A 21,452-nucleotide genomic window follows, 5' to 3' on the forward strand; every position below is an offset into this window, starting at 1 on the left:
ATTACTATTTTCCTATATAATAAAGAGGTAATACGCAAATTGACTATCACACCATTGTACAATGGCCACCCCCATGTGGTCAAAAGTTCGATTCCTGGTCAGGGCACTGCCCGGTTGTGGACTCAATCCCCAGTAGGGGGCATGCAGGAGGTAGGAGATTGGTGTTTCATTTGCATACCAATTTCTCTCTCTCTCTGTCCGTTTCCCTCCTCTCTCTAAAAATAAAAAAAATCAAATAAATATATAAAATAAGGACAGCTTGTTAGATTTGTGCAACCAGGTAGTATTTCATTTATGGAAATGTTTCAGAACATGCTAAACTGTGTAGAGTATGACTAGATATGTATATTTTATATCTGATTTTTTTTTGAGGACCATGAAAACTCTAAAAGCTTCATAGCAAAATATAATATAAAAACAAATATTCTACCTGTTGTATCGAAGTCGGGAAAATAATCTGGGCATTGCTTAGTGACTGTTTTTCCAGCCGGTGTGTCATCCCAGCACAGCCATCCATCCCACATGCGATCACAATACAGACCTGGCCATTTAGAAAGAAATTAGCATTGCCATTGTCAAAAATTGCCTTAGTGGGGTTTAATAGTGCATAGACAATTCTTCTGGGGCTTTTCACTTTGGAACTATATTAAAAAAACAACAGTTGCAGCAGTAGCCACAAAATAATGGTGTTAACTTTACTGACCACTAATGGAATTTACATTTTTGTAGTGTTTTCTCCATTTGTTCATCAAAAGGCACACGTCTTCTGTATGGAATCCTTCATCCAAACTCTTTCCTTTAAAGCATCTTTGGAAGTGCGATAAGAAAACTTTTGTGAAAGTATATGCACAATCACCCTTGGATAAGCTTACCTTGAAAAAAACGATATGGCTTTGGAACATATGAATCTTACTAACCACTAATCTTCAAAGTGGTTTCCTTGGATGGTTCTATTCCTAATTCAAGGGTGATGAAATGGTTCAAAATTCCAACTGAAGATGCATTTGCATCCAGTTAGATCACATATAAACAGTCTTATTACTTTAGAGTAACACTTTACTAATGGCTAAAATAATGCTCAGTTTGATCACTTTCTGTATTCATCAATGTTGCCTCCAAGTGGTTTCTCACTGCTTTCAAAAATTAAATCTACTCCAAAATATGAAGATTTATCTCTACACAGAGATTCAAAAGAATGAGTATTGTGTGAGTATAAAAGGCAGTTCTAAAATAAAAAGTTTTAAATAATAATTAATAGCAAAATCCTGAGGTAACTACTAGTAAGATAGAAGTGAAGGTGACTGCACTCACTTGGTCTCTGAAAATACCATCTTTGTGTTTCTATTGTCTCATTTACCTCAGAGAAATGGTTTCTTTTTGGTGGTGAGTTGCATCTAATGCCTTTTCAGGTTCTTAAAAATACTGAAACTACTTCAGGCAGAAAAACCGACCTGGTTTATTGTTTAAACAAATTAAAATTTTAGCTATCTGAAGACAAACCATGTCTAGTAATAGAGTATATTTAACATCACCCCTCCCCCCGGCCCCCCACCACGAGTGTCGTCTTAGAATACACAAGGGTGTCTTAGAATACACAAGGGTGTCTTAGAATACACAAGGGTGTCCAAGATCTTGTTGGCTTTTTTCAAATGATTTAGGGGACAAGGGAGAGAATTTAAATGGACGTAGCCATGCTTGGCCATCTACATTCTAGGTATTGTTTATCAAAATGTGTGTGTGTGTGTGTGTGTGTGTGTGTAAAGATCACTGTCTAATTGTGTTCCTAGAGTAGCCAATTTCTTTTGTGGCTATGCCATTTTAGTGGTGTTTGAATCTGTGATTTTTTACATCCAGGTTCTGCATGGAGATTTTTTTTAAGAGGACTTGCAAGCTTCAGCCTGCACTGACTTTTCTTCTTCAGAAGTTAGGAATACTCTTTGCCTCTCTATGTGTTGAAACATACTTTTGTTTTCCCATGGGCTCTCTATAGCTAATCACATATGCTTGGCCCTGAGACTATTTGGGCAATCACATGGAGCGTTTAGAGAAGGTGCTAGACAAACAATTCTGCCTAGGAGATGTCTTTTTCCAGTTCACCTGGGAACTGGAGGTAGAAAGGGAGAAGGACTAGCATGAGTTACGAACTGACTGACAGGTAAAGGAAGACACTGCCTAATTAACCCAAATAAGACCAGGTTTTATCAGGTTCCACCTCAGGCAAATTTTCTGCCCACCATTTTCCAACTCCCTTCTTGTCATTTTCCAATTCCTTTCCTTCACTTAGTCCTGTATTGTTCCTGCTTGCTAGGTGTGAATACTGTTATTGTAGTAATTTTGTCCTAAATGCAGATGTTAGCCAGAGAGTCTTTGGATGAACTTGAGCAGAGAAACTAGGCATGTCTGCTGCATATAATGCACAAAAATACTATGGAATGAAAGCCACTGGTAAAACTGCGGGCATATTAAATTAAAATCAGTCAATACATATTTACTCACGGAAGAAAATAAACCTTCAATGATATTTGAAACACATATTTACATACATCCTTCTCTTTACCTTCTCCTTGGTATGGGGGCAGCTTTTCCATTCGGTGTAGGCATTTGGCCTCTGCAATGCGCATTTTCCATTTTCCTAATCTGACCAGAAATGAGTCCTCCGCTTTTGGAGCGGTGATTTTGCTTTGAACAGAGGCAAGAAGGGTTGGAAACTGTATTTAAAAAAAAAGTCAGTTAATTATAGAGAGTATGAATGGGTGTTTACATAAATAAATGAAACAATAAAAAATTTGAAAACATTTATTTTTCCTCCTATAAACAATTATACATAATCTCCATGTGGAATATTTTTGCTTTATAACATTCATTCCATTCACTATTGAAAATGTAAAGCAGCCATACAAACTCATGCACATCTTTATCATACAAAATTTTAAAAATTATATTACTACTGTAAGTTTAGATGTATACAAAGAAAATAACCTAATTTCCAAAAAATACGAATATTAAATCAACTTTGTTGTCTTCGGAACTCTTAAGAATCATTAATCATATTATTTAAACTAGATATACATATTAGTACACTAAATAAGCTTTTGTATTGGATTTCTTCAGCTGGTTTTTATTTGTGCTTATATTGTGCACATTGCCACAAATTTATTCTATTTATTACATAGAACAAATAAATCTGTTCTGAGATGTTCTGCTTTGAATAACTGGCCTTAATCCCTTTAATTGGTTTAATCAACAGATCACCTATACAGTCATTCATTTGCATGGGTGAAAATCAATGTAAATCTTGATTATTACTTTTAGATATTTTGCATTTTTGGTACAGTCTGACATTTGTTTTGTCAGTCTCGATTAATCCTTATCACCATCCTAGGTATTGTTTATTAAAATGTGTGTGTGTGTGTGCGTGCGCGCGCGCGTGTGTGTGCGTGCGCGCGCGCGTGTGTGTAAAGATCACTGTCTAATTGTGTTCCTAGAGTAGCCAATTTCTTTTGTGGCTATGACATTTTAGTGGTGTTTGAATCTGTGATTTTTCACATCCAGGTTCTGCATGGAGATTTTTTTTAAGAGGACTTGCAAGCTTCAGCCTGCACTGACTTTTCTTCTTCAGAAGTTAGGAATACTCTTTGCCTCTCTATCTGTTGAAACATACTTTTATTTGACTTTTCTCTGTCTCATTAATCTAACATTGAAGTTTTCCAAAATGTATTGATAATAAGAAGTGGAGTAAAAAAAATTAGATACTAAAGAACCTGGCTAAAACAAATACAAAGTGGTGGGACATGAGAGGCTCAATGCATTTTAGCTAATGTTATTGCAATGATAATGAAATATATTTTGTAGCTTTTTGATCAGTGAAGGTTGTGAGTGGAGAGTGTTGGTAAAATTCTTGTGGGAGGCTTCAGATGTCCAATTGATTAGTTGGGAGAGACCAACCAGGAAGCTGAAGATATGGGTTAGAGAGCATCTCATATTGGAACAACAAAGAGCAACTCACAGCTTTTTTTTCAAAGAATAAAAACATGAAGGCATATTTGAATATAAGAAATGGAGAATAGTATTAGTCAAATAGCCAGATGTTTTATCTTATATTACTAGAAAAATCTGGTAGGGATCTGAGAAAGGGGACAAGTTGGGAAAGAAAAACCTTACTACCAAGAAGAAGGTAGTTCCCTCTTAGAATTGTTTTGGCAATTCTAGCCAAGCCATCTGAATAGAAACTGTTTGCAAACAGAGAAATTGTTTGCAATAATGTAGGTGTAAGAATTATTGGCAATTTTCAGTTACTTATACTTTTCAAAGTAACAAAGGATAAAATAGAACTTTGTAAAGTATTAGTCCTGGTTCTTTGAGGTGGGATCAGATGCCTGGTTGATATCCTATGTACTTTCTACTTAAGCAGTAAACACCCAAACTGCTGCATATGTAATAAATTCAAAGCAAACGGGGGGATCAGCTAAAGAAATATCATCAAAATGCTCTCATCATTGTTGTTGTCATTATGACCATCACTAGCATTTTTTTGAGCACTCACTATGTGCTAAGCGCTGTCCTAAGCCTATTGCATTACTGCAGATAAGGGAGAGGAAGTGAGTGGGCGGTTTTGATTCATGTAGATGAGGCTAATTAAATGTTGTGACTCAAACTGATACTTTCTGGTCCATTTGGAAGCAGTTTGGTAGAATTCAATAAATATACAGGCAGGTTTTTTTCCCCCACAATAATGTGAAGTATTTTAGAGTAATTAAAATCAATGTCATTTTGTTTAAAAAATTTACTTTTCTCTAAGGAGTATCAATGTGGAATATAATGAGTGTTGTGAAAGGAAATTGATGGGTAAAAAAGGTTTTATGGACAAGTCCTTCAAATAAAATATATAATTCAAATTCAGATAGAGAAGGAAATTTCTGTATGCCGAGAGAGCACAAAACCACTGAAGTGGCCTGTGCAGTTATGTTTTGCTAGTGAAGAGATGCCCACAAACCATAGGACATTTCTGTCCATGGCTCATGCAAATGTAAGAGATTCTTACAATCTTTGAATTTTATAATATATCGGGTAAAAGTTTTGAATAAAAGTGCCCTGCTTCAGTTTTTTAACACACCAAAAATTATCTGTAGCCTTCATAATAAAAAAGGTGATGGGATAATACTCAAACTTCCTTGTTATTATCTAGTTTTCTACTTACTTTAGTTTTCCTTGTATCAATGTCTAATATAATCATATGCTTTATGAAATAAAATTATTTAGAAATACTCATATATAGTTGATCAGATAGGATTTCACTCAATCTATGAAAAATAACAATATCAATATATGAACAATGTACCTATATTTCTGCATCTAAAGAATAGCAATAAGACTTGGACATTTACAGATGAAATAAAATATTCTGATTGTTTCTACAATGTTAAATATTTTTATTGTATTTCCAATGATATCAAAGTACCTGCATTTCTAAATACTGGATTATACTGTACTTTATCTAAAGATTAAGATAATATGATAGTCTTACATAATAAAATAAACTATACTCATTATTCAAATAGGTACAAAAAGGGCTATTTTAAGTTATCCCCATAAATCATTTATTTGATGTATAACATTACAAAATAAAAATTCCCTTTAAAAAGTAAATTCACATTTGTAGAATATTAGTAATATTTCCTTGAGTAATGTGACATTTATGCAAATCTGTAAGCCAGTGACTACACATTAAAGGACAATGGAAATCATGAAACCCTATGCAAACAGTTTCAGATACTAAGTGATATTTGCTGTCAACTATAATTAATTGGCCATTGTTGTTCTGATGTGGATCAAGACAACTCCAAATTTATTTATATAAAATTTACTCATCTCCCTTTTGTGTGCTATTAAAATTATGTGATGGTGGGTTAACAAAGTTGAGAAAAAATAGGTATTGATAGGGTTTTCTAAGACAATTATAGTTCTGATTACTTGCTAAATTTAGGAATAAAACAATACAAATTATATAAAATGGACATGATTTAAAAGGCTCGAGAGTTATAGAATGACAGTGGTATGTCAAGACTTAAAACTCTGAGTGAGTTTTTGGTAAGAAATACACTTGGGAATCAATAAACAGACGGAAAGAATTCAGATGTTTTAAAAAGACAGCAGCCCAGACCCTGTAACTCAGAGTCACGTATCTAACATTAAAAACATTTCATCGAAAAACATCATTAATCTTCAATATTAAGATCCAAGATAATAAAGAGGTATCTCTAATTAATGCTACATTTTTGTAAACCAACAATGCTCACATTTCTGGGTAAACCTAACACTAACTAAATCAGTGTAAGTTCTGAGGGGAGATTTCTTAGCAAAATTTCAAGAAAATGACAGTTTTGAGGAACTTAGTTTGGCTTCTGGAGAGCAATGTTTATTTTGACTAATGTCCATTCACTCATACCAAAAACATTCTTCCATATTTTGGCATTCTTGATTAACATAGCTTAGAATAATTTTGTGTTACTTACATTCATGAAGATGAAGAATATTAAGCACCAGCGAGTGCTATATGGGATCCGCATGGTTACTTTTGAAGTCGATTTTTTATTTCCTAGAAAAGTATAAAAAGAAAAAAAAGACATTTAAATTAATATAGCTTTACTACTGAGTATAGTCTTTCTTTCTCTTGTCTTTCTATTTGACTAGAAGATGATCAATGTCCCAAAACACCCCAAGTAAGAACAGTATGCTTGTAGCTGCATGTACCATTGCCTTTCCTGTCAGCCAGAAAAGATTGTCTAAAGTCCCCCTTAAGGCATTCCGGAGCCACCTGTACATATCAAGACCAAAACAAAGAATTCAGAGAAATCAAGAGCAATCAATGTGGACTTCAATTAACAAGTGGCATCAATAGAACTGCTGAAAATTTCAATGGAAACATCCATAAAGAAGTCAGCTTGTTGGGCATGAACAAATAAAATCTGTGGCTTGTAAAGGATTAAGAGTCATGCCTTCTAGGTAATTAAAGGGCCATCTTTTACTTAAGGAGTCTTATTTAGAGCCTTGAGTATTTTTCTTTCCTATGGTTTTTTCTTTAAGCTTCAAGTTGCTTTTCTCTTTTTTTCTTCAAGTTGCTATTAAGAAAAAAATTTCTTCCATAACAATGAGTGATCATGTCACCTATGAAGCCACCATTTTTAATTCAAGACCATGAAAGTCAGAAACAGACATAACATGTTTTCATGACTGCAGTTGGTTTTACATAAGATAATAAAGGAGTAAAAATGAAAAATATACATGTTTCTTTTAATCAATGGGATTTGTGTTTAAACAATATTTCAACTAGGGATGAGTAGTTATAATGGCATCTAAAACTATATTTATTGTTATGTATGAGTTAGTATCTATACAATGTTCCTAAAAGAGTAAGTTGTATCGGTTTACGTATTGGTAAGTCTAACATAAAATTGAGAAATGTAAGGTATAATTTTCATAAAACCTTGATCTATGGAGAACTGGGGAACCTCCAGAGTGTTAATTGGGAGAATGACAGGATTCTTTTTGGGGAAAGGGTTAGAGAAGAACAATCCTAAAGTCAGGGACAGTCAAGGAGCTGGAGCCTAGGGAATTGGGGAAGACTTCATGAAGGAGGTGACCTGGAGCCAAGAACAGAGATAAGTGTAAAAATATACAAGGTGAATAAAAGGATGTATGTATATTGCTTAGGGCAGTGATGGCGAACCTTTTGAGCTCGGCGTGTCAGTATTTTGAAAAACCCTAACTTAACTCTGGTGCCGTGTCACATATAGAAATTTTTTGATATCTGCAACTATAGTAAAATTAAGACATATTTTTGATATTTATTTTATATATTTAAATGCCATTTAACAAAGAAAAATCAACCAAAAAAATGAGTTCACGTGTCACCGCTGACACGTGTGTCATAGGTTCGCCATCACTGGCTTAGGGTCATAAACAGATGTAATCTTAAAAATCATGGAGATAAAAACTAGAAATTTTAGAATAACAGTAATTGTTGCTGAGTGGGAAGGGAAGGGAATGGAGTGAGAGTGGGGAAGGATTTGTAGGCTACGATTAACAATCTTCTTAAATTAGTTGGAGTCATGGTGTGGCCAGGCGTCGTGTTATTTACCTTCCCAACAACCCTCTGTGGTAAATGGCATCTCAGCGAGAGTAAGAGACTTATTCAAAGTCCTCTATTTAGTGAAGAGGCAGCAACTAAATTCAAACCCAAGCGTTTCTGACTCTACAGCCCATGTTTTCATTTTCCCAGTAACTAACTATGGCTTCTCATTTTAGAAAAGCACTTCTTCTGTTTTATACCAGGATTTGTAAAAACAAAAACAAAAAAGTTATTCAGAACCTTAAAAACATACATAACACAGGACTTTTAAAATTTAGATGAAATCAACGACCATTTGGCGAGTACAAACGGGGGGGGGCGGAAGGGGGCTTCTGCTTAACTTCTGCTTAATTAAATCCAGCTGGAGACCCTAAACTATTTAAGATAATTGTGTTTTTGATAGTATGAATTACTATGACTCACACAGACCACCTAAAACGTCTAATTAAAAAGCAGCTCTCGTTCAGAGAAAGAGGCTCTTCGATGGTCCTGGATGAGCTGCATGTGGTCTGGCGGCATCTGCCCCTTTACACCAACAACAGTACTGGACAGTTCCCTGGGAAATTATCTGGTTCTAAAGAGCACTCAGCAAATTATTTTTCCTCCCTACATGGAAACACTGACATATTTACAAAAACCACTTTCCTTCCAATGTAGGGTTACTGTCCTTAGGGACCAGCATCAAATTAATAGGCAGTAGAGACTGCTATGTAAGAAACAAAATATTTAAGGCAAACCAAAGGCCCCATGAAGGCCAGGAGTGGCCATTAACACTCGCTGAATACATGTTCATTTCTAAATCCAGACACAGAGCTGCTGCAAGAGACAGGTGCTCCCCCATAATGGAAAGTCAGAGATAGGGCCTTCACCTGCTGGTGAATCTTGACTCCCCCTCCTGACCCTGGGCTTCTGGGAGGGTCTCCAGGGAATCAAAAATAAATTTCTTTTGCTTTTATATTCCATTCATGGTGGGTTGTTCTATGTTTTATTCTTGAAATTTCTATATATGTTTTAAAAGGTAGTATTTCCTAAAATATTGTTTTTTTTTTATTTTTTAGTAAAACTTCTTCAACTTTCCACACGGCGTCGTGATGTGACCAAGGTAGGTGTGAGTTCCTGCTATGGCATCTATGAGCTTCATGACCTTGGGGAAGTCAACCCATCTCTCTGAGGCTCCATGTTCTCATTTGAAAAATAGGGATCATAATGCCTGTCTCGAAGTGTTAATGCACTTCAAGGAGGTTGGATTTATAAAGCATTGGACATGCAATAAGCATTCAGTGTGCAGACACTTGTTTTATTGTGAGCTGGGCATGTTCTATTTTTCCTTGAGGATAAACTAGAATTTAAGACTGGTCTCTAGAAAGCCTATTAGGTCAGGGAAAGGACCTAGATACAGTCAGGAAAGTAGAAAGTCCTTAGCTTACAGAATTAAGATAATAACCTTGATCTCTTTGTACAATAAGATTATTAGAAGAGATTCACATTTATGGGATAGTTTTTATGTGTTCTTAGTAAGTTTTTTCCTTTTCTGATTATAACTTTTACACATCACCCTCTGTTCATACACAAATGATCGATCTTTTATACTATCTTCTGTCATAATTATAAAGGGGAATATTCAATGGGATCTTAAAATTATTCAGATTTTAAACTAGCCTTTTAAAATACTCTCAAATGATAGACTGAGGTTATTTGGTCAGTTTTCCATGTGCCCTGTAAATAGCCATATCACCTTAAAAAGTGGTATCTCATCAACATTGAAGAAAAAGTTTTGCAAATAACAATAACAATGGTGATAATATCTAATATTATTACATTGACTGTGTATTAGCAATGTTCAAAGTGCTTTATATATGTTGCCTCATTTAATTTTCACCCTCATTACAGTCTCTCTCTCTAATGTCTTCAATTGGTTACCCAACCATTATTTGAGTAAATGTTTCATGTCTTCAACTAGACTGGGAGCTCTTTGGGACTTATTTTATTGGTCTTGGTAAGCCTCAATTAGTGCTTAGCAGAGTGCCCTGAATAAAACAGCACTTCAAAATTACTAGCAAATGAGCACAACATTTCCTTTAATTTCTTTTTTAAACCTAGAGATCATTCTGCATTTTTAAGTTTAAGCCAGAATAGTAAAATAAAATTTAGGTTAATATAAAGAAGTTTCCAATAAGTAGATATTAAAAATCCAATATCTAGTTCTAATATATAAAACTTGATAATTAGGTAGGTTTCCTTTTGACATAGTAAGTTTCTAGGATCTCAAATCTAACAAATATGCATATTACTCCCTAAAATTTTTTTAAATAATGGATTCCCATAATTTATAGAAATTTATTCTAGATAATATAATTATAACTCCAAGACTCTGATTATGGCACTCTGTAATTATGTTTCCTATTTCCATACTTCAATATTTTTCATCATGGAGGTAATAACCACTCAAATAAAATGAAAAGTATATGTAGAAGGAAGAAGAACATTGGCTATAGTCCCACGACCCCAACACAACCACCTCTAATATTTTGGTCTATTTTTTTCCAACATTTTGTACATATATCTATAATTTCCGCTTTCAAGTTATAACCAAATTACAAACTTGTATCTCATGTATTTTATTTGTTTATTTATTTTATTTCTGCTCAAGAAGAATGCTTTCTAGTCCAAAGTAAGTAGATTTAATTTCAAGTTGTTCCATAAACTTATTGATCATGTTACTTATGTTCTCCTTTCACAAGAAGTTCACATATGCAATTGGTTTCACAGAATTATCAAAACATTAGATTTAGATAAAATAAAAATTGTGTGTGTTCATAATTTTTATAAATATCTGTATCTTTAAACCCTTTGCCTCTAAGTAGATAGTGAGACCTACAACCTTTTCAGAAAATTCATTCCAGATACACTCATACTAAAGACTGCTGTAAAGTGTCATTTGTGTCCTTATTGGTTTCTATTATTAAACTGAAATGTTTAGGGTATGTGACTTCTGCAAGTGTCAGTCTCCTCATCTTTAAAAATAAAAGAGTAATATAAATATTTACCTTATAAGGTTGTTTGGAGAATTAAAGCAACATAGAGAAGTGCCTGAACACACACAAAGTGCTTTATAAACGTCCATTATAATTACTATGACTGGGAAAATCTTGAGGCTGAAATTTTTTTGCAATAATAATCTGTTAGACGTCACTTAAACAATCCTGTCTTTCCTCTGTTCTCCATATTCCTATCTTCTCATTTGACCAATTCAAAATATATGTTAAGAGATGACCTCTTAACAGTGACTCCCTGCTGTAATTTTCTTTCTCCAGGGATTTGAATTTTTTACAAATCTGGACTTAGTATAATAGAAGTTGCTAGGCTACTAGGGACTTGCAGGCTATCCCAGAAGCTACCTGTTTGGATTTCTCAGAACTATTTTCAAACTAATAAGTGAAATAATTGTCCCATCAAAGGCAGAGAGGCTTTTACATTAAGGTTTAGAAGAGAAGATGAGGTAGAGCAGGTCATAGTGTGTATGATAAATGCAAAGCAAAAGGAGCCATGAGCCAAGAACTCAATTTGGGTCTGCTCTGTCAGGTTGTAATCTATCCCTTCTGGATATCAGCACTATCGAACAGTATACTCATTGAGATCAAGGCTGGAGATTTTAGTCTAGGGATTTAAGTCATTAAAAGTACATATTTATATTCAAATTTTATATCTAAATGTTGTCTTTTTCTCTAGTTAAAGGGTGTCCTCAAAATCTTTATATAAACTTTAATCAGTTCCAAACTATAAACCCTATATGCTTATAAAATTTGAAAATTTAATTATTTAAATTTGTTTTATACTTATTTCCTTTTGTAATTCTTTAATAATAAAGTGTTTATTTAAATTTTTTGTACCCTATGATTAATAATGACAAACAACTGAAATAGATATCTTCAAAAAGTGACTGAATGGTTTTGAAAGAAAGTATCCAAAACAAACTTTGCTCACTTCAAAATATTGTCTAGGAAGAGCTTTGCAGATAAGCTTCTGAGACAAAACAATGGCCCACAGCTATTATAAAAGAGAAGTATAAAAAACAGAAGCACTTCCCTAAATAGAAGCCCATTTCTTGAGGGCAGAATTCTGTGCTACTTCATATAGGTTTGATGTAGTGGGAGAAGAAATGCTATCTTCAGGGTTAAAACAATTAAAACTGAAGCATTTTTGGAGAAAACAGACCTGCTCAGTTTTCATTACAGAGATGAAGTGTTTGCTATTCATTGTCTCAAAGTGTGAACATTTAAATTTTAATTTAGTAAGCTTATTAAAGAAGCATATTCATCTAATGGCTTATTTTAGGTTCTAGAATATACACTACGATTGTCTATTGCTCTGAAATATTAGTCTTTTTTCATCAGAGTAAAAAACTGCTCAATAAATGCTCTGATTAGTCCAAAAGTTAAGTCTGTGTTTAAATATATCCTGTACACTAATAACAAAGATGAACACTAACCTCAACTCTTTTAGGTCAGCCTCTAGACTACCCATTTCTACACCACCAGAGATTTGCACAGTATTTGGTCCAAAGTACACCTTCAATAATTGCTATGAAATTCAAATTTTTGTGATATAATATAGATAAGCTCTAAAATATTATTCTCTACTTAAATATATCAAAAGTGATTATTTTATTTAAAATATAATACAAATTTTAAAGTCTTTAAATTATTAGAAATATATCTTATTCATATTTTGCTTTTAAAGAACACATTAAACACAAAGGAGAAGCCACAGTGAAATTTCCTACGGTCCAAGTTCCATAATACTAATGCTCTGTTTTGTCCCAAAATACTTGAAAAAGGCTTCTGATTGACCATAACTCAAGTTCTTAATTTAGCCTGAAACATATATATGTATACTATTTAACCAATTTTATTGGAGATTTTGTGAAAGAGGAATGTTTGGTTTTATTTCTGTAGGAAACCTCAGTCTTTAATTTTCCTTGGAGTAATGCTGTGTTCTATAGCTGTAAGCACTGTCCTGAAATATGATTACTGCAAAATTAATTTATTTTCATGCCTGTGACATGCATGGATGAATCGATTAGTGAATGAAATTTGACAAGTGAACATATGATATAGATATAAGTATGTATTTCATATAGTTTAAAAGTAAAGCAACAATTTGAAGAACCAGAAAGCCTGCATATTTGATACTTGGATTTTCATTTATTTTTAAATCACATATCCCATAAATGCCAGGCCTCTTTTCACTTGTTGTTTTTATTTATTTTAACTTCATGTCTGCATGTCTTGTAGCTGAGACTTACATGACTTTTATTAAAATGTAGGGTCAAGGAGCAGTACCAGCCACAGTTCAAATAGAACACTAGCCATTAGTGTTCATTGAATGAATGAATGAATGAATAGGAAATGACTAAGGTTTGAGCAAAGTCAGTGATTACTAATCTAAAATATAGTAGTTACTGAAAAGGTAAGTACAATAAGATTAATGTTAATATATGTGAAGGCAAAATTGTCCTCTGCATTTAGATTACCACTTTAATTTATACTTCTCCCTTTATAATAACCAAACGCCTCACACATGTCACTATTGCTACATTTCTATATGTAAAATAGAGTTCTTTCTTTTCCCTTGCTCTCGATTAGGACTCATGTTGGATACCTGTGAACTCTCAGGTACATTGGTTAACCAAATATACTAATGAGTGCTTGGACCATTATTGGTATTTCAGAAAGTTAAGTTCTTAAAAGAGCTCTTTTCCATTAATAGTGTTCTCATGTAATGATGGGGCCAGGTCCACATAATTGTCCCTTATTATGGAACTGAGAAATACAATGAGAGATTAAGTGGTCCTCATAGGAGGTCAGTGGCAGACAGAGGTTGTCTATTCATAAATGAAAATATTCAGGTTTTTGCTTGGCGTAAGCTATGGCTAATTCTGTTAATTTTTAAGAATGGGAGATATATATGTGTGCTCCTGACAGTGGAGAACACTCCTTAGTCCTTTCCTGACAGGTAGACCTATTTGGGGGCTCAGCTGGTGGCCCAGTTTTTTCCTTCTTCATTTTAGAAGCTATATAGATTATGTAACTACAGACTTTATTTCCATCTTTTAATTCAACTTTAATGCCACATCACACAAAAGGGTTGGCTCAATTTCATTTATTTGGAATGAAATATATTAGATAGGAGGCCCATAATTTCCTTTACATAAAAGTGCTCAAAATCATCTATAAGTGGAACATTTTAAAATTCATTAAAGACCTTTGACATGCTCTCCTATTAGCAAGGTTCCAGAGAGCACAGATGGCAATTAGTCATGCAGGTGCTGATGTGATTAACTCCTTTGACTAAGGAGAGCAGCACCATCTATGAAAGGAATCTGAATTTCCAGGAATAAACAGTAAGATTAGATGATATTCAAAGTATCTCCCTGTCAAAACTCTAGTGTTCTTAGATCCTTATGTAAATTCTTTGCTCATTGATCAACACACGGTACACCTTAAACTTACATATGTTATAGGTCCATTATATCTAAATAAAGCAGGGGAGAAAAATTTTTTGCTCATTTTAGAGATTTCAAAATGGCTCCTTGATGGAAAATCCAATCCTAGAAGGATAGATGGTCCTTGAAGCCAGGGGTTCTCCAAGTGTAGTCCCTGGACTAGCAGCATTGGCAACTTGGGAGCTTGTTGGAAATGCAAACCCTTCGGTCTCACCCCAGACCTGGTGAGCCGGAATCTCTGCTGGTGACCCCAGGAATCAGTGTTCTTACAAACAACCCAGAGGATTCCCACAAAAGCTAATATTTGAGAACTTTGGCTGTAAGCTACCTGGAGGTGCCTGGATAAAAGGCTCTCTAGAGAGAACACAGTGGAATATAAAAGTTAAAGCATTATTATACCCAAATTACAAATTATGTTATGGACAAAATGTTCAGTTCTTTAATTTCTTTACTTTAAATTTATTAGAATTAGTGCATTTGAATTAATAATTCAATCAATAACTACATCAATGCCAAATGTGACTTCACTCTATGAAGAAAAATTGGCTTTAGGCAATGGTGGAATGAAAATTATGAAGTATGGGAACTTAGGCTGAGTTGCTGTGAAAGTCTTCGCATACTGGCAAGGACCTGAGCTGCTAAATTGTCACCTTTGGTGTTCCACGTGTCCAACTTGCATGCCCTATGACTTCAGGAATATCTCCTTCAATCATACATTGCTTTTACATATCACAAAATAGAGCTGAAAATCACAAACCATCTTGCAAGACGGAGAAATTAGCAAATTACCAATCTAGGGAGAGAATTTGAAAAAATATTCATTTTTATTGATTTTGTTTATTCTTCAAAGAATTTTAAGACTTTCATGGAAACACGACTACATGTGGTCATATAATTATATAAATACATGTTGAATCCTTATTTCTTTCATTTTGATCATCCTTTACACTGGTTTCCATGTCAAGAGTGATGTTAGCAGTGAAAGCGGCTGCTAATAGAAGCTTTAGAGTAATTGAAACAACCCAAAGATTTGGTGGCAAAAGTTTTCATCAAAATTCAATGTGTGGCTAAAATTTTAATACCATGAAGTTGTCATCAAGGACTTATCACAGAAGTTGTTTGTAAATGATAGCTGAAGACTATTTAGTATACTGAATACATAAATCAACAAAGCTCCCAATGCAGTTAACATTCATACTAAGTTATATTCAGTATTGGGAGGAGGGTTTGGCTCCAAGAGTGGGAGCCTCCACTATGCACTAGTCACTAATCTATCTTTATTAGCCCTTCTGTTGTATGTGCTGTTTGCTGCATCCCTTTTACCTGAGGCAGAGTAGAATCAGATGCAAGAGGCTACATTGAAAAAAGATCCCCTAGCAGCCGAGAATGCAGTTTATTGACAGGACTTTACAGATGGATGATGATAGTAATGAAAAAGCTATATAATTGCTCCTAGTGGCGGGCCAAAACTTCAGTCAATGGCTGATTCACATGCCACAAAATTATTAAGGCACTTCATTTCAGAACTGAAATGGTTCCCAAATTAGAACAGACCCGTGACCAGTCCATCTGGCTAGGATATGGAATAGTGGACAGATTGTGGCCTATGGATGCAATTCTTTAGCATAAAAATGGCAGGGGTGCTTTTTTGCCAAAAGGCCCAGAGGACTCTACAGGAATTCAATATGTATCTGCATCAGAAAGCCTTGATCGCTCATGTCCAAAGCAGAAAAACATCAAAAAAAGATGTGAGTATGCAATGCCTTTCATGTAAAAGATAACTTCTTATTTCCTGGTCAAGGCAGAAATGTTTGGCACACTAGATGTAGTATCAACTTATTTGGTTAATACGTTTTACAGAAGATTACCGTACTGCCAAACCAGTAGGGAAAATAGTGATCTAGCTTTCCTTCATATGTCTCTGGTTTACACAGGAGCCACAGAGAACCAAGACATGTTTGAATTATGGTTATAGTTAGGGCTGGCCTTACATTTAAAAAGAATGTGGCCATAGGTTCCAGCTGGCTAACTATCCACTCTCTTAGTTCATTTTGCCAATTTTGAATACGACTTTTCTGCTCAAAAAAAGATGGTGGGATAAAGGCCTTCAAAGGAATAACAGTTGCAGATTTAGAGAGGTTCACTATCAACATTTTAGAGTCTTTTGTCCTTTGCCCATTAAATTCAGAAAGTACTCGGGATTCTTCTGCCATGAACGTTACTTCTCTGAGAAATAGATCTGGAGGTCATTGCTCAAGAGTTCAGTAGTAGTTTGCTCTTACCTTCCTAACTTTTTATTTTATTTTAGCAGTTTGTGTACTGTTATCACCCTAGAGAGCAGCTCTCTACCCCACGTTTTCAAAGTGGAAGACAAATCAAGCACCACTGGTTAACAAAAGATCCCCTTCTCTAACAGAAGGGTGATTTTGAAGATGCCACTTTAAAAAGCATGATCTAAAGGAGGATTCTAAGAGCATTTTTGTCATTGTCATAAAGTTCTGAATCAAAGTAGCTAAATATATGACTAAGAAACATAATATACTACATACCTATCAAATGTTTGGCAAGTATTGCATATAACCTCTAATATATACAACAGCCCTAAGGGCAGGAATTGGTAATTCCTGTTGGATAGTACAACGTAAAGGTGAGCAAGATTAAGAAGCACGACCCAAACCACACAGGGAGTAAATGGAGAAGCTGGAGTGTAAGCTAGGAGAAGCTGCCTTCAAAGCCCATTCACTTCCCACTATACCATGCCGCCTCCTAAGATGTGATTTCTGGTCACAGGCCCACACATTTGCTCAGAGGCTGCTAAGCTGACTCATTTGAAAATAGTTTCCATTCTTTTGAATAAGATGTAAATGTAGGTAGATATTATTTCTGTTTCTGCCACTGTTAGCACCCCTTCCAACAAAGTTCCAAAGTCTTACTAATGACGGTGTCAAAAGAAACTATTCTTGGGAAGAGAGTGATAATGATTATTAGACTCACATGTAACGCTGGTTGCAGAACTGAGGACAAAGTTTTTGTGAAACTTTCATTACATTTTTCATTTCTCCATTTTGCAGTAAAAATCATTGTATCACAAGGCTTTACTGATGAGAGACACCGATGCTATAAGAAATATTTACCCAGACACAAATCTAGAGAGCCTACAGTGTTCAGAAATATATAAAAACCCATACAGAACTATTCAAGTATTCATGCAAAAGACATTTACTGAGTGACACTAGGTATTTTATGTATAATGTCTCAACCTCTATAAAAACCAAGAGACTGATTACTACCTTCACCTAATACAAGAGAAAATGAAGATTCAGAGAATTAAAAACTTGCCCCGTGTATCGCTAAAATAGTCAGTGGTAGATGCTAATCTTCCTAACTCAGTAAAATGTATTGCCTCTTAACATTAGTTACTGATTATTTTATGGGTATTATTAACCATTCTCCCACAATTCCTCATGAAAAAAACAAAAGTGAGGGTAAACTGCACTGTCATTGAATCCTGTTGACCTGTGATTTTCAATTCTATGTTGATGCTATATGTATTCAAATGCAATCAGCATTTCTTCTAATCATAAGACATGGCTTCTAGATGACCCCAGTAATCACACAACTGAAATCTATTGGATAATTTATAACAAAGAAGCTGAAATTCAAATTTTATTCTTTATATTAAAAAAAAAAACAACCCACCTAGGTGGGCAATTCACCATGCAAGCCTAAATTTCTTAGGTGTATAGGTCTGTCTTATTCAACATTTTATTCTCCTTAGCACTTAAGTAGTTTCATGTAAAATGGACACACTGAGAACCTCTATTTTACATAAGTAGGTATGAGGATTATATAACATGTTTACTAAAGTCTTTCTTATGTTTTTCATTTTAATACTAGAGGCCTGGTGCACAAAATTCATGCACGGGTAGGGTTCCTAGGCCTGGCTGGTGATCTGGGTCAATCGGGGCCTTCCTTCCCTGGCTGCCGGCTGGGGCCTTACTTCATTCCACGCTGCCCCCTGGTGGTTAGCGCTCATCATAGCCAGCAATCAAACTCCGGGTCTCCTGGTCGAATTCCTGAGGGGACACTTTGCATATTAGCCTTTTATATAGATATAGATAGATAATGATTATTATTGTGTTGTGCTGCTGCTTCTATCAAATTCAAGTTCACAGTTTTTGAATGTGTGAATGAATGTTCTCAGAGACTTAGTATTTTTTAGTTGAGATATATAGAAAATTGCCAAATAATTTCAAAATGAAAAGGATTCCATACTGAAAACCGGAAGGAAATAGTCTTGGCTTGTTCTCTCAGGGCTGTATATGCTCCTGGTCTAAGAAGCAGGTTGATCATTTTTTCTTCTGACTTAATTATTAAGTTAGAAGCAGACTGAACCACAGTGTGTGATTCCCAGAACTATCAGACCAGACTGAACGGTTGTCAGCTAACATGTGATATTTAAAGTTCTGTGGTTAGAAACAGAATTTAAATGTTTTTAACTTTGACATACTAGTAGTTATCTGTGTCCTCTCAAATCTCTCAAGGTGCCTTCATAAACTGTTGTATTGAGTTATTTCACCTATTTGTTTAACATCACATGTTTTTTTGTGCATGTACCAAGATGGGAAATCTATTCAGGTTAATATTTTGCTATTCTCTCCCAGAAGAAGGGATTGTTAACCAGCGAGGCTCTCGAAAAGTTATTTCGCGCTTCTAGTCACTGATTTGAAACTGAGAGTGGTTGGAGGAAGTAAAGAGCAGCTTTAAAATGCAAAGTCAATCCCGGTAGCTATTCTCTTGGCTAAATGCTTTTTTTGCCCCCAGGCCGGCATATGCTATTTTATTGAAGTAAATGGCACACTTTGTCACCAATCCCGGGCATTAATTTTGTTCCAGCTCTACCGATCAGATTAAAAGATCTGCTTTACTGTGCCAGCTACTTCTATTTAAGAAATGTTAATGTTCCTTTAACTGCTTTTCGAAAGAAAAACTAGAAACCTTGCAGAAAACTGAGCGCTTCTCACCTTATGGAAAAAATGAAATCTCTAAAAATTATAGAGAATAGCAGAGAGCATGGTCTTTTATTTTTTTCCCCTCAAGAGGAAAGCTTTTTGTTTCTTTTATATGTTTAGTGATATTAATTTTCTTGTATTTTTTTTATGAAGTTTCTTTTGGGTCATACTGGATATAAGAAATTAGTGATGGAATTTAACTTTGAACTGTGGATTAAATAATAGTGTTGTATCCCTGTTTGATGTCTTGAATTTGAGAACTTAGTTGTGGTTATGCAAGAGGATATACTTATTCTTAGAAAATACACACTGAAGTAGTTCAGGGTAAAGAGTCATAGTGTTCCAACTCACTCTTAAATGGCCTCAAAATTATGAAAAATGATAAAGCAAATTAATTGGTATAACTGGGAATTCCTTTCACTATTCTTTGTGACTTTTTCTGCAAGTATAAAATTCTCTGAAAATAAGTAAAAGAAAACTAATATTAAGAAAAAAAGTTGTAAGGTAATTTTATTAATTTTAATTGAGTACTCTTAAAACGTTTATTAAAGTGTGAAGCAACCAAAAGTGCTAATAAAAGGACTTTTTTCCCTCAAACTCTGTTCCAAGTTCCACCATATTAGCAACCTCAAAGATTATAAACTTTTCATTAGGTGTTTCCACATAAACACAGAATCAGATCATGCAACAGCAATACAATTTGCTTATAGTACCTTCCCAATGTAATTCTGGGAACTAGCAAGCAACATAAATATCTGAATCTGGCCTGATATAAGTGTGGAGTGCAGGGTGTTGCCTACCTAATATATTAATTTTTAAATTTTTTTAAAAGATTAATTAATCTTTCAGTCAAACAGATTTGGTGCCTGCAGCCAAATCTGGTGTGTAGATGACTAATTATTTACTTATGCTCCACACCTTTTGGGGGGCGTGATCTCATTTTATTTGATGGCTAACCTCTAGTCCATCTTCTCAGTATCTTCAGGGATACTGGCCTCCCTTCAATCCTGCAAGTGTGCCATGGAGCTGCTGCACATTCTGATTCCTTTCTTGGATTAAAATCCTGACTCTTTTTCCTTCAGAGATATGATTTGAAATAAGTGGCCTTCTCTGACCATCCTGAGTTCCCCCTATTATTCTTTATTCTATTGCTTTCCTCTATCATATTGAACATAATATAAACCTATTTATCATAGATTATAAGCTCCATGAAGACAGGGACCAGTGTTCATTCAATATCCGGTTTTGCATGTGACTGCTGCTCATATTTGCTGAGTGAATGAATGAATGAATGAATGACCTAAGAATTAAGGGGAGGTCTCCTGGAAGAAAAGACTTTTAAGTGGAACACCTAATTTAAGCACAGGTATGCTGGCTGTGTAAAGGGGGGAGCATTCCATGGCAAAGACTGTGATGGGAAGCGAGCATGTTGTGCTTCGGGAACTGAAAAAAGGCCCTCTGACAAAATTCTAGAGGGTAAGAAGAGGCCGTTCATGTCTTTGCATGTCCTGAACTAGACGACGCATGTCAAAGAAGGGTCTGTGGGGCAATTTGCCTCTGACATGGACGGCACAGGCCTGCAAGGGAATGAAGTCAGTAATCAGGGAGCAGCAGAGAGAACAGCTAGAAAGTACTGCCAGGCTTCTTGCAGACTTTCAATGTCTAGTTCCATTCCCTAGAGGGGGCAGAGAGTAGCTGCCTTCAGCTTCTGTAAGCTGCCCTAGGAGCCATCCAACAAAACACGGGTTGCTAAGGCAACTACAAATTAGTTTCTGTTGTGTGCAATCAAAAACACTGATTAATTCAG

General features: G+C 35.0%; 1 protein-coding gene across 1 annotated transcript in view; it reads right to left on the reverse strand.

Moving 5' to 3' along the window:
* CALCR (calcitonin receptor) overlaps positions 1-21,452 on the reverse strand; it is a 72,467-nt gene that overhangs the window by 21,928 nt on the left and 29,087 nt on the right. The window contains exons 3-5 of the mRNA XM_006779213.1: positions 6,513-6,595; positions 2,558-2,708; positions 431-541 (exon numbers count right to left, since the gene is read on the reverse strand). Of these exons, the coding sequence (XP_006779276.1) occupies positions 431-541; positions 2,558-2,708; positions 6,513-6,595 (345 nt within the window). The remainder of the gene's footprint in view (positions 1-430; positions 542-2,557; positions 2,709-6,512; positions 6,596-21,452) is intronic.

This window comes from Myotis davidii, unplaced genomic scaffold (assembly GCF_000327345.1).
Source record: "Myotis davidii unplaced genomic scaffold, ASM32734v1 scaffold187, whole genome shotgun sequence".
In the NCBI taxonomy this organism is placed as follows: domain Eukaryota; kingdom Metazoa; phylum Chordata; class Mammalia; order Chiroptera; family Vespertilionidae; genus Myotis; species Myotis davidii.